Source organism: Rhinatrema bivittatum, chromosome 3, assembly GCF_901001135.1.
Source record: "Rhinatrema bivittatum chromosome 3, aRhiBiv1.1, whole genome shotgun sequence".
Taxonomy (NCBI): Eukaryota; Metazoa; Chordata; class Amphibia; order Gymnophiona; family Rhinatrematidae; genus Rhinatrema; species Rhinatrema bivittatum.
The window spans coordinates 413133532-413146520 of record NC_042617.1 but is presented as its reverse complement, the minus strand read 5'-3'; the positions used below and the strand labels follow the sequence as shown (position 1 = coordinate 413146520).

Sequence of the window (12989 nt, the reverse complement as noted above, 5' to 3'; positions counted from 1 at the left end):
GGGGTGAGTGCTGTGAAGGGTGATTGTTGTATCTGCTGAGGTCCTCCGCTGTATGGTCCTCCGCTGGTTGAGTGCTGGAGGGGTGAGTGCTGTGAAGGATGATTGTTGTATCTGCTGAGGTCCTCCGCTGTATGGTCCTCCGCTGGTTGAGTGCTGGAGGGGTGAGTGCTGTGAAGGATGATTGTTGTATCTGCTGAAGGTCCTCAAATAAGATTAGGGAGTGAGTAGTTGTGAGGGCTGGCTAGGCAAGGGGTGTGAGTAGTTGGAAGATCTGTGGGCTCAAACTCCGTTGGAGCACTGAGATTAAAGTTTAAGGTGCTTCAGTATGCTATCCATATGGTCTGGTACTTTACAGTGTCTGTGTTTGACGCTCGCAGATTGCTTGTAGATTGGAGCTGGAGACTGTCATATTTATATAAAGTGTATACACCTAGAGGGTAGTCGGTGCCGTTTGCGTGAGGCTTTGCTATTGTTGATTGATTGCCGTGGTTATAGTTGCTTCGCTGCAGGTTGGAGTATATAGGATCCGCTGTAAGTTATTAGGATTTATTTGGTTGTATCTATTTCCTGCAATGGAAATAGTGAAGCAGGGTAGTGGAGGACGTCCGGTGCCGTCCGAAGGGGCTGCCCGAAGGGGCGCACATGATTCCTCAAATGAAAACTCTGGTCAGAAATTATTTTTCAAATTAAGATACTACGTCATTTAAAAAACATTCTAGAACCTACAAACATTCACACTGTTCTCCAAGTTCTAATCTTTACATCAACAGACTACTGTAATACTTTATATTACAGCTTACCTCAATACACTTTAAGACCTTTGCAAAATTTCACTGCTTGCTTACTTACTGGTACATCTATTGGCAATCATATCACTCCTATTCTGAAAGATCTACATCCGTTTCCTGTTTCTAAACGTATCAAATACAAAGTTGTTGTTATTTTTTATAACTTTCTCTATAATTTCAGATCACCATGACTTACATCTTAATCTACAAATACACACTTCAGTTCGCACTCTTCGGTCTTCCAGTCAATTTCTTTTGGATATCCACTCTCCAAAAGCTGTTCATCTCTCTGTAACATGAGAATGCTCTTTTTCAATTTTTGGTCCTATACCCTACCCTACCTGTAACACTATGGCTGATGCAGGACATTAAATCATTCGGGAAACAATTAAAAATCTTTTTTTTTCTGAGGCATTCCAATAATCCATATTGTTGAACCGTTGTATTGAATATAAATGCCACACACACTAATTTATTATGGCTTGTTTTATTGTTAATTCTTAAATTTCTATGTATGATTTTATGAACCCCTCCCCGGACTTCCTTGGAGGGGTGGGTCATAAATGCTATTAAACAAATACATAAATAAATAATTAAATAATTAAATAGATAAATAAATAGGCTCTCTCCAAGACTAAAACCCTTAGTGCCACTCCTGACAGTAGAGGTCACAGTAGAACTAGCAGTCTCTTACCTTTCCATAGCTGGAACACATCACCTATAAGACAAGCCAATGCCCTACTGACTAAATCCAAAAGGAGCCTAAATCCCAAATCTTCTATGCCCAATGTGCATCACAATGTCTATCGGACATTGGAATAACTGGCACTGCTTTCACATGGTTCAAAACATTCCTCTGTAACAGAGGTTACAAAGTCAAAATCAATAATAAAGAATCCCCTCGCATCAATTCCTCACTAGGAGTTCCTCAAGGTTCCTCCCTGTCCCCAACTCTCTTCAACATTTACCTCCTTCCTGTATGCCAGCTGTTAACTAACCTTCAACTAAAGCATTTCCTTTACACCGATGACGTACAAATCGTGATCCCCGTCAAAGAATCCATCACTAAAACACTTAAACACTGGGAAAACTGCCTCCTAGAGATCAACCGACTCATCGCAAACTTAAACCTGATATTAAACTCAGCTAAGACTGAGCTCCTTCTCATCTCCCCACGAAAACAATAACACCCCACAAAGCGCACCAGTTAACACCTTTGTTACCCAAGCAAAAGACCTAGGAGTAGTAATAGACAACCACCTGAATTTAAAAGCCTTCATTAACAACACAACAAAGAACTGTTCCTATAAGCTGCAGGTTCTAAAAAGAATTAAACCTCTCCTTCACTTTCAAGACTTCAGAACAGTTCTCCAAGCCATAATATTCTCCAGGACACATTATTGCAACTCTGTCTTGCTAGGTCTCCCTTCCTCATCCATCAAACCTCTTCAGATACTCCAGAACGCGGCAGCCAGAATCCTGACTAACTCCAGAAGAGACCACATCTCTCCAATTCTCAAAAATTTACACTGGCTACAAATACACTTCAGAATTCTACACAAGTCCATCACCATTATCCATAAAAGCATTCACTCCCAAGCCCCTCTTTACCTCCAAATCCCCCTCAGACTTCACACTTCATCCAGACCCATCAGAGAAGCCTACAGAGGTTCCTTGCATATCCCTCCTACCAAATCTACGCACCATCTAGCATTCAGAGATCGGGCCTTTTCTACAGCAGGACCACATCTATGGAATTCCTTACCACCTGATCTCAGACTGGAACCATGTTTACTAACTTTTATAAAAAGGCTTAAGACTTGGTTATTTAAACAAGCCTTTCCCGAGTCTAACTGATTCACCACAACAACAATAACTTATTAAGAAAACCATCAAGAGACCTTTCAGCACAATGTAAATAATTTTACTGTAAAATTACTGTAAAGTTACTCCTACTCTTGTTTCTTTCCTCCCCCAGTTCTAGCAACCCTGTTTTATTGTAACTTTTGTTCCTTTCCACTTGTTAAATGCTTAAGGTTATTTACACCCCCTGTTTCATGTAAACCGGCATGATATGATTGTATCATGAATGCCAGTATAGAAAAGCCCTAAATAAATAAATAAATAAATAAATAAATAAATAAATAAATAAATCACTACAGCCGAATCAGAAAGCTGGGCCAAAGAACTATTTCATTTAATAATCTTACTTTTATTCAAAGTCATGGTGACAAAATACTAACTCTGGTTCAGAAAATGATTTAAATTATCCAACGCCAAGTGACACACCTGAGAATTTGGTATTCAAATATCTTGTAGGTATACATTCATACACAAATTGCTCCCAGACTGTCAACCATTAGACAATACTGACAAGCTAATTCAGCAGCCATCCAAGATTCTATTAAATGGGCAAAATGATCACTGAAACAAATAGGATGGAAATGTAGTTGTGAGGATCCATGTGCAGTAGTTCTCCCACCAGTAGGGGCCCTCAATGGACCATGGTCCCTGCTACTCAGTCCTCCACACCCAATGGCTTGGAGGTCCTGCTGGTGGCCATGTTTCCAGAACTGCCACAGTATATAAACCTGCTTCTCCGTGAGTACCTTGCCTCAGCTTAGGCCTAAGTTTAGTCCTTGTTGTGGCCCTCCATAGTCCTAGTTCCTATCCTAGTCTAATATTACCCTAGTTCCTAGTCTTCTATTTGGCTCAAGTATTGTGGCATTCCTGATCTCTGTGTTTGTTTAGTTCCTAGCCTTGTATTTGGTCTGAGTATTGTGGTCTTCTACCACTGTGTGTTTGTTTGTCTTGTTGTTTGTTCTTGTCCTGTTCTTGTCTTAATCCTGCCTTGTTCTTGTCCTAGTTTGGTTCTGGTACTGCTGGCCCTATTTTTGGCCTTCCAGTTTCTTTGTTTTGTGTCTGTCTTGTCTTTGTAGGCACCCTTTTATTCTTGTTCTTGTCCCAGTCATGCCCTGTCTTAGTGGGTGCATTTAGTCCCTGTGCGTTCCAATTAAGTTCTGCCGGCCACTGGAACCTGAAGGCTCAACCCCAGGGAGAATTGGCTGGTACAGGCAAAAGATCCTGGAGGCAGGTTAGTTGTGCTCCTGAAGAAGCCTGCAGTTCTAGAGTTCAGTTCGCTCCAAATCAAGGGGTTACCATAACCGGCAGCCATGCCCTGACCGTAGTGATGTGTAGTACATAGCATTCTGTTAAGTTGGCAAAAGATAATTGAGAAATGTATATAAATACCCTCGTACTGGAATATTCATATGTCTTGCTGATTTGATAACCTCTTCAAATTTAGTGATACTTTCTTCTATGGAGCAGTTAATATTCATCTTGCTGAATGATTCAGATGCTGCTGCAAATACAGACACAGCTGTTGCTCCAGCTGCAATCTGAAAACATAAATAAAGACATAAAATTCAGACAAAAATCATAAAAACAACTTTAATTATAATTAGCAGAATACCTGCAAATTTGAAATGACATTTCTGATGTTGATAATTATTTTCATATTCTACTAAAAATATTCACTTAACATTCAAAAACTCCCCATATATACCTTTCTTTACTCATCATATTCTACTGCTGCTTTCTTCTACTCATTTCATTGTCCATCAAAGATTCACACATACATACACACACATAGATATGTCACTTCTAACCAAAAAGATCTGTACACTAAAGGGTGTCATTTTATAACAGCCTATGTAAGGCTGTGAAGAAAGCACATGCAGACTATTACATGCAGACTTCAGACTTTCAAACAGATGTAAGCATGTAATATCTAAAATCAAAAGTATGTTAATTGTTTTCTCAGATCAACTCCACCCCCATAAAAACATAACAGTGGAAAATGACCACACAACCTATCCACACCAACTAATTCAGATTAGATATCTCCACCTCTCTTTTAGAGATCTCCTGTAATTATCCAGTGCTTTCAGGAATTCATATAAAGTTCTTGTCTCCACCACCTCATTAGGGAGGCTGTTCCATGCATCCACTACCTACTCTGTAAAGAAATATTTTCTTAGGTCATTCCTAAGTCTAATCTCTTTCACCCGCATCCCATGAAGCCTCATTCTAGGGCCTCTTTTCCACTGAAAGAGGCCCATTTTCTGTGCATGGAAACCATCAGAGGTATTTAAATGCCTGTGTCATATCTTCCCTATCCCACCTTTCCTCAAGGGTATGCATGTTTAGATCTTTAAGTCTTTTCCTATATATTTTAGAATGAAGACCACTGTTTATTTTAGTAGCCACCCTTTGGACCGACTCCAACTGGTTTACATCCTTTTGAAGGAGCAGTTTGCAGAATTCTAGACCACATTAAAAATAAGGTTTCATCAGGGACCTGTACAGGGGCAATATCACATCCCTTTTTCTGCTGATTATTCCTCTCCCTTTGCACCCAAGCATCTGACTGGCTTTTGCATTCATATTATCTACCTGCTTGGCTACCTTAACATCATCAGGTACGATCACACCCAGATCCGACTTTTCTTTCATGCTTAGAAGAAATTCACTCTCTATACTGTACCTCTCCTTTGGGCTTTTGCAGCTTAAATGCATACTATGCATTTTATACAAGACCTTTATTTTAACAGGAGTCTACAGCCAATTGCTTGAAGTCTGTAAAATCTCTACCACATGCTTTCTTTATTGATGGCTTGGTTAGGAACTCTTTAAAATGAAAATATTGAAAAATTGGGGTTCTAATTTCTCCACTCATAAATTAATGAATAGACAATACTCCATCTTCAGACAACTGTCCCACAAGTGATGAAACTTCTAGCAAGAGAAGTAAATTTGTACACTGCAGTCTCTGCTACAAGAACATAAAAACAAGAACATAAGAATATAAGAAATTGCCATGCTGGATCAGACCAAGGGTCCATCAATCCCAGCATCCTGTTTCCAACAGAGGCCAAACCAGGCCACAAGAACCTGGCAAGTACCAAAACACCAAGAAGATCCCATGCTACTGATGCAATTAATAGCAGGGGTTACTCCCTAAGTAAACTTGATTAATAGCAGCTTTTCATCATTTATAAAGGCTATAATTCTTTACTGGTCAGTTTTACAATGAATACCTCAGAATGTGTCTGTAACATCACCCCCCTAACCCCAACCCACCTCCTGAAAACTCACCCTAAATCAAAGTGCCCCCTTTCAATGGTCCATATATAGAGTATCAGATGGTCCATATATAGAGTTATCAGACTAAGCCTTATAAAGAGATGTCCCCTCTCTCTCAAGATATGTGTGTAAAGCTGCATGCATGAAGAGTATTTATAACCTAGGTGCATAGGTTAAAAAATAGCATATATCTTTGAGTGCAGCAAGATACACACATTCATGGGCGCACATGAAACCCTTTTAAAATCTACGCATTATTGAATTTGTTGTTGTTTGACTGGAAATTAGCATTATTGCATAGCAATTTTCTTTTTATGTTCAGAAGCATGGGAGCAACAATGGTTCCAAGCACTGCTAACTTACACGTAACATCGTTTGAAGAGTAATACTTGTACTCATCATCATTTTTTGAGCATGTACTCCTTTGGTCCCGATACATTGATGATCTATTCTTTATATGGTCTTCCTCCTTGGATGCATTTTCCTCATTTAATAACATGGCTGAGTACCCTAAACGAAAATCTACAGTTTACTATGTCATGTGACTAATTCTATACCATTTTTAGATAACCTGATCTACAAAAATCACCATCATATTGGCACATTAGTGTATCAAAAACCAGTGGAACAAAATAATTTATTGCAATTTTCCAGTTTCCATCTATACAGGCTAAAGAAGAATCTTCCAGTGGGACAATTCCTCCACATTCGTAGAATATGTTCAGAGAAATCAGACTTCGTCCATTAAGTGCAGGAATTAAGTTCACGACTTCTTGCAAGAGGATATCCTGCCTCTATTATAAGAAAAGCTTTTAAATGAGCTTCCAAAATAGATCGTTCTTCATTGCTTTTGGACAAATATAAATTGTCAACTACAGAGATAGTCTGTGTACTTCGCTATTCTAACATGTCCTCTGACATTGCAGCAATTATTTTTAAGTACTGGGAAATACTGAAAATATATTTGATCTTCAATGTTGCCCCCAGATTTCCTATACAATAGGAATAAATTTAAAGGCTTGGTAGTTCATTCCATTCTACCTCTGGACTTTATTACACCTCCTCTGGTGCATCAGGGTCATACTGCCTGTGGACAGTGTGCTTCTTGCACCAAACTATATCAGGACGAGAATGGAAAAATCTGGCATTAGGAAAGAAAGTAATACATTTTGATTCAACTGATTTACTTCTACACACATTGTATATTTTATCACATGTCCATGTAGATAAAAAGATATATTGGAAGAACCAAACACAAAATAAAAACTAGAACTGCTGAAATTAAGAGTTGTATCACCATCAGAAAACTTCAGACACTTCTGGTGTTACATTGTATCGATTTAGGATACTCTTTTGAAGACATGCAGTGGGGAGTATTAGAACAAATCCCTCTCTCACCATGAGGAGAGGTTCAGGAATGGAAACTAGACTATAGAGAACAATTTTGGATTTTTAATCTAAATACCTTTTCACCACATGGCTTAAATTTAGCAATTGATTGGTTCAGTTTAATCTAATTTATATTATAAAAAGATTTTAACAATTAAGATATATACCCTGCACAGGCCTCAAATCCATTCCAAAGAAGCATCATGTGGAAGGCCTGACACTGCTCGCTTTGCCTGACACTATTGCAGTTCCTGATTTACTCGAATTGGACATGTCTCCATCTACCATAATCCAAGTTTGTCCCAGGTCAGTTTAACTCAAAATTTACACTGGAAAGCAGGATTAGCTTAACTAATTAAAAACAGACACTAAAGGCCTAATTTTAAATCCCCTGTGCGCGAGCAAAATGGGGGTTATGTGCGTGGCTGGGCCTTGTGTGTGCTGCGTGCATTTTAGAAGAGGCCCAGCCATGTGTAACCCCTGTTATGTGCACAAGAGCCTGGCCTCTTCCAAGGGGCGGTCCCGGGGGCGAGGAGAAGCGGTCCACGGGGCGGGGTGGGGCGGAGCTGGAGGCCGCTCGTACAGCAGCCATTCGCCGCTGTGCCGGAGGATCACACATTGCCAGCTCAGGAGCTGGTGTAAGTTCAGAAATAAAGAAAATTAAAAAAGGTAGGGCCTTCAAAGAGCTTGGGGAAGAGAGGGGAAGAGGGAGGGAGGGCAGGTAGGGGAGTAGGAGGCCCGATCTCGTTGCCGCACGTAAACTGGGCAAATCTCCCCCTCTGCACGCGCCGGTCCAGATTTTATAATATGCGCGCGCTGGCACGCGCATATTATAAAATCGTGCACACATGGAGGCGCACACGTACTACAATTTTAAAAAATCTGCTCTTAACATTTTACAACAGATTTTCTGGTTAAATATTCACAGTTTCTGAAGCCACAACTGCAGAGTTAAATCCTTATTCTGTTTTACAATCCCATTGTTAGAATCTGCTATGCTGATGGGAGGAGCAAGCAGATGGGAGTTAGCAATCTGTTATAATCTGCTATGCTGATGGGAGGAGCAAGCAGATGGGAGCTGGCAATCTGTTAGGAATTAGCTCCTGGAGTGGGAGGAGTTAGCGATCTTTGTGCTCAGCTCCCTAAGCGGGAGAAGTGAGCAGTCTGTTGTAAATCTGCTACTGGATACTTCTGTTGGGGAAGGAGTCAGCAATCTGTTATGAGTCACTGTGCGGCGTTAGCAATCAGTTAGGGACTGGCTCCCATGGAAGGAGGAGTTTAGTAATCTGATATGCTCCGTAGGCGGAACTAGCAATCTTGTTATGATATAGACTGCAGAGTTGGCAATCTGTACCAGTGGAGTACTAGAGAGGGTACTCAGCTGGAAAGGAATGTAAATAGGTGAATCCTTGGGCTGATGGCAGATGACAGCGCCCCCAGGAGGATATCCTGAGAGGGACCACCGGCTAGGCTTGGGTATGGAGACAGACACACATAGTTCTTTATTAGACAGTTAGTAGAACCACCAGAGGTGGCAGTAGTGAGCTGATATGCCCAGCAGGGCTGAAGTCCCTCAGATACTGGAACTGCGATCCCAGGGTTGCTGAGCTGTAGAGAGACTATAGATAGTGAGTAGGAAGGGTATGCTGTATTCATAGCCAATAGTAGATGACAATCTCACACAGATTCTTAAGGAGGCTCAGTAGCTGGAAAGAAGCCCTCGAGGAGCGAGTACCTGGTTCCAGGGAAAGCTCTGAGAGAGCGGTGGTAACTCATGAATGTCTGTATCTGCGATAGCTTTCAGGCAGTAGAGAATCTTCAGAGTATTCAGGAACATGGGCGCTCGAGGAGCGAGTACCGGTTCCTATCTGCAATCTGAAATAGAGAAAAGAGAGTGAGGCCCCCGAGGAGCGGGTACCTCTGGTAAGTCCGAGGAGGCAGAGTAGCTTGGACGAATTTGTATCCTTGTCCGAGTTCGTGTTCATGTCCATCCTTGCTAACTCAAATTGTAAGTAAAAGTGAAGACCTTTTATGTTGGAAGCAGATGATGTCAATACAGGGGGACGCCCCTGAGGTTCGCGCCCTTGCTGGTACATACTTCGGAGTGCGCACGCCCTATGTCATCAGGAACATGGCGGATCCGCAGCGTCAAGCCGGTCCGGGGACGCCGGGGAGAAGCGGCATGGAGACGCCGCGGCAGCAAGCCGTCCATCAGACCCGGACGGAGTCGCCATAGAGGTAGAGAGGGTGGAGCGAGGGTATAGAGCAGCCACGAATGCAACACCCATCCAAAATGCAAACCATGCTTTCACTCACACACTATTTGGACATCTGAATATATTGAAAAAGGGGCAAAACTAAATGTGTCTTCTTTAAAAAATTAAAATGTATCAAGGAAAGAGGACTACAGAGTGGCTAATCAGTCATCTTGAAATATGGATTGCTTGCGCCCCATTTTGGTGTTTATTAAATTTTTTGTAGCACACTTTAAGCTCACATGGCTGATTGATGATGATGGTGTTGTTAAGGGAGACACCTAGAAGCTGGATTTACAATCCATGATACAAGTCCAGAAGGACCCCGGCTCATATCACCTGGTCTAAGAACCACTGCTGCAATGACCATACTAGGAACAATGGGAGGGAGGGTCAAATAAGATAAGGGAAAAATCCCCAGGTGTTTGAGAATGAAGACTCATGGTGCTAGAGCCAAGATTTGGTGTCAATTAAGTTAGAAGAAAAAAGAGAATGGAACTACCAGACAAAATAATACAAATGTCAATTGTGTAGATCCAGGAGGAATTTGGCCATACTTACTCCTGCCCTGATCTAGATTAAATATATCCAGGGTAGAGGACTTGAGTAGGTGACTAAAATGATTATTAAGTATGTAGATAATGACCACATTTGAGAAAGCTCATGAGCAGAGGAGCCAATGACATTGAAATGTCTATGGTGGCCCCATATTTTCTGTCCTCTAAATATCTTCCAAATAGTTGATATTTGGCAAAATCTAAATATTTCTCAATATTTGGTCTCTGATGGCCTAATATTCTTAGATGTGAATCAACCACCATGTTCTTTTGCTTTTGTCTTACCTTCATATTGCATATTAATGTAGCTGCTTTGGTTCCATTTCTTTTGTTTCCTACATTTTAAGTCCTCAATTGCTTAATCTTTAACTTAAGTAAAATTCTTAATGGAGAAATTACTTACCTGATAATTTCGTTTTCCTAAGTATAGGCAGATGGACTCAGGACCAGTGGGTTTATGCTCCCCTGCCAATTGACAGAGATGGAGCCAAATGACGTCACAGTTTATATAACCCTGCAGTGACCCCAGCCTGTCAGTATTCTCTTCAAAAGCAACTGTGGACAGACTACAAAAAAACATGATTAAAAAATGATAACCAGAACTGTACTCAACCAACCATAAACACTTAACTCACATAAGATTCTAGGTACCCCAAGCTAGGGACTGAATGAACACTTACCAGTAATTCCTTGGGCCCCAGAGCCCTTTAGGAGCACTTTTGACACACTCATGCAGCAGCCGAGGGCAGGAAGCTGAGTCCATCTGACTACACTAAGGAAAACTAAATTATCAGGTAAGTAATTTCTCCATTTCCTAGCATGTAGACAGATGGACTCAGAACCAGTGGGCTGTACCAAAGCTACTCCCCAACAGGGTAGGATGCTGCCCGCGGTCCAGTCAACACCGCACGGGCAAAGGTTGCATCCTCCCGAGCCTGCACATCCAGATGATAAAACCTATAAAAAGTGTGTAAGGAGGACCACATTGCAGCTCGGCAGATATCGTCGGGAGACAACAGACTAAATTCCGCCCATGACACTGCCTGAGCCCTAATGGAATGAGCCCTAACATGAGTAGGCAATGGCTTTCCAGCATCCACATATGCCGCCATGATCACCTCCTTAATCCAACGAGCTATGGTAGCCCACGAAGCCGCAGTGCCCTGCTTACTCCTGCCATGGAGAACAAACAAGCAATATGTCTTTCAAAAAGACTCAGAGACCTCCGGATACTGCACAACAAGATGCTTAACATCCAATGATAGCAAAAAGCGAAACTCCTCCACATCCCTGACCTTATCCAGGGATGGCAAGGAGATGGACTGATTCAAATGAAAGTCCGAGACTACCTTGGGCAAGAAGGATGGAACAGTATGCAGCTGTAATGCCCTTGGAGTCTCCCAAAGGAACAACGCCCAGCAAGACAAGGCCTTCAGCTCAGAAATCCGATGCACAGAATATACAGCCACAAAGAACACAGTCTTCAAAGTCAATAACCGTAAGGAAAGTCTATGCAGTGGTCGGAACGTAGGTCCCGTCAAAAAGTCCAGCATCAAATTAAGACTCCACAATGGAACCAGTAACCTCAAGGGAGGCCTAAGGTTCTTCACTTTCTTCAAAAATATGGACCACATCAGGATGAGATGACAAGGAAACACCATTCACTAGGCCTCTGAAATAGGCAAGAGCTGCAATTTGTATCTTCAAGGAATTAAGGGCCAAGACTTTATTCAATCCATCCTGCAAAAAATCCAAAACGGGAGGGATCTTAACTGAATAAGGAAGAACACCCTGCTCCTCACACAAGGAAGTGGAGAACTTGTGAGCATGGAGTAAAGTGGCAATCACCGCAGAGGAATAACCACGCTTTAACAGGTGAGCCCTCTCAAGAGCCAAAGTGTAAGACAGAATTGAGTCAGATCCTCGTGAAGAGCCAGTTCCTGCTGAAGCAGATCCAAGCGGATCTGCTGAAGCAGACGAAGGGGGGGGCCTCCACCAGGAGTTGTTGCAAATCCACATACCATGGACACCTGGGCCAGTCTGGCACCACCAGGAGTACTAGCCCCCTGTGGCCTTCATTCTTGCGAATTATCCTGCCCAGCAAGGGCCACGGAGGAAAGGCATTAAGCAATCTGTCTTCCGGCTAGAGCTGTATGAGAATGACTATTCCCAGGGACCATGGATCTCTCCAGCAACTGTAGAAGTGAAGAACCTTCGCATTTTGAGAAGTCGCCAGCAGATCTAGGAACAGAAGGCCCCAGCGATCCACAATCAGCTGAAACACCTCGGCTGACAATACCCACCCTCCTGGTCCAGACTCTCCCTGCTGAGAAAGTCCATTCTTACATTGTCTTTTCCTGCAGTGTGAGAGGCCAAGATCATCTGCAGATGACATTCTGCCCATTTCATCAGCTGGTCTATTTCCTGCGATACTTGCTGGCTCTTGGTTCCTCTCTTGTGATTGATATAGGCCACCATCGTCACGTTGTCCAACATCACACGAGCCGCTTGATTCCGCAGCCTGTGGCTGAATTGCAAGCATGCTGTACTGCCTGGGCCTCCAGGCGATTGATGTTCAAGCATGAATCTTCGGCATTCCTGCAACCCTGGGCCATGAACTCCAAACAGTGAGCCCCTCAACTGTGGAGACTAGCATCTGTTGTGAGTACTAACCAGGCCGGACAAAGGAACTCCCTTTCTCAGATGATCCTCCTGCAACCACCACTGGAGGTGGGAGCAGATTTCCATTGGCAAGTGAAGCTGAACCGCATAATCCTGAGAATGCAGGTTCCAATAAGATAGCAGAGAGCGCTGAAAAGGATGCATATGCGCCCTTGCCCACAGCACCACTT

At 42.4% G+C, this 12989-nt stretch overlaps 1 protein-coding gene across 1 annotated transcript in view; it reads right to left on the bottom strand.

Annotated features, from left to right (window-relative positions):
* The window catches only part of HMGCLL1 (3-hydroxymethyl-3-methylglutaryl-CoA lyase like 1), a 250155-nt gene that overhangs the window by 174324 nt on the left and 62842 nt on the right, over positions 1-12989 (bottom strand). Inside the window, exon 5 of the mRNA XM_029595695.1 lies at positions 4041-4189. Within this exon, the coding sequence (XP_029451555.1) occupies positions 4041-4189 (149 nt within the window). The remainder of the gene's footprint in view (positions 1-4040; positions 4190-12989) is intronic.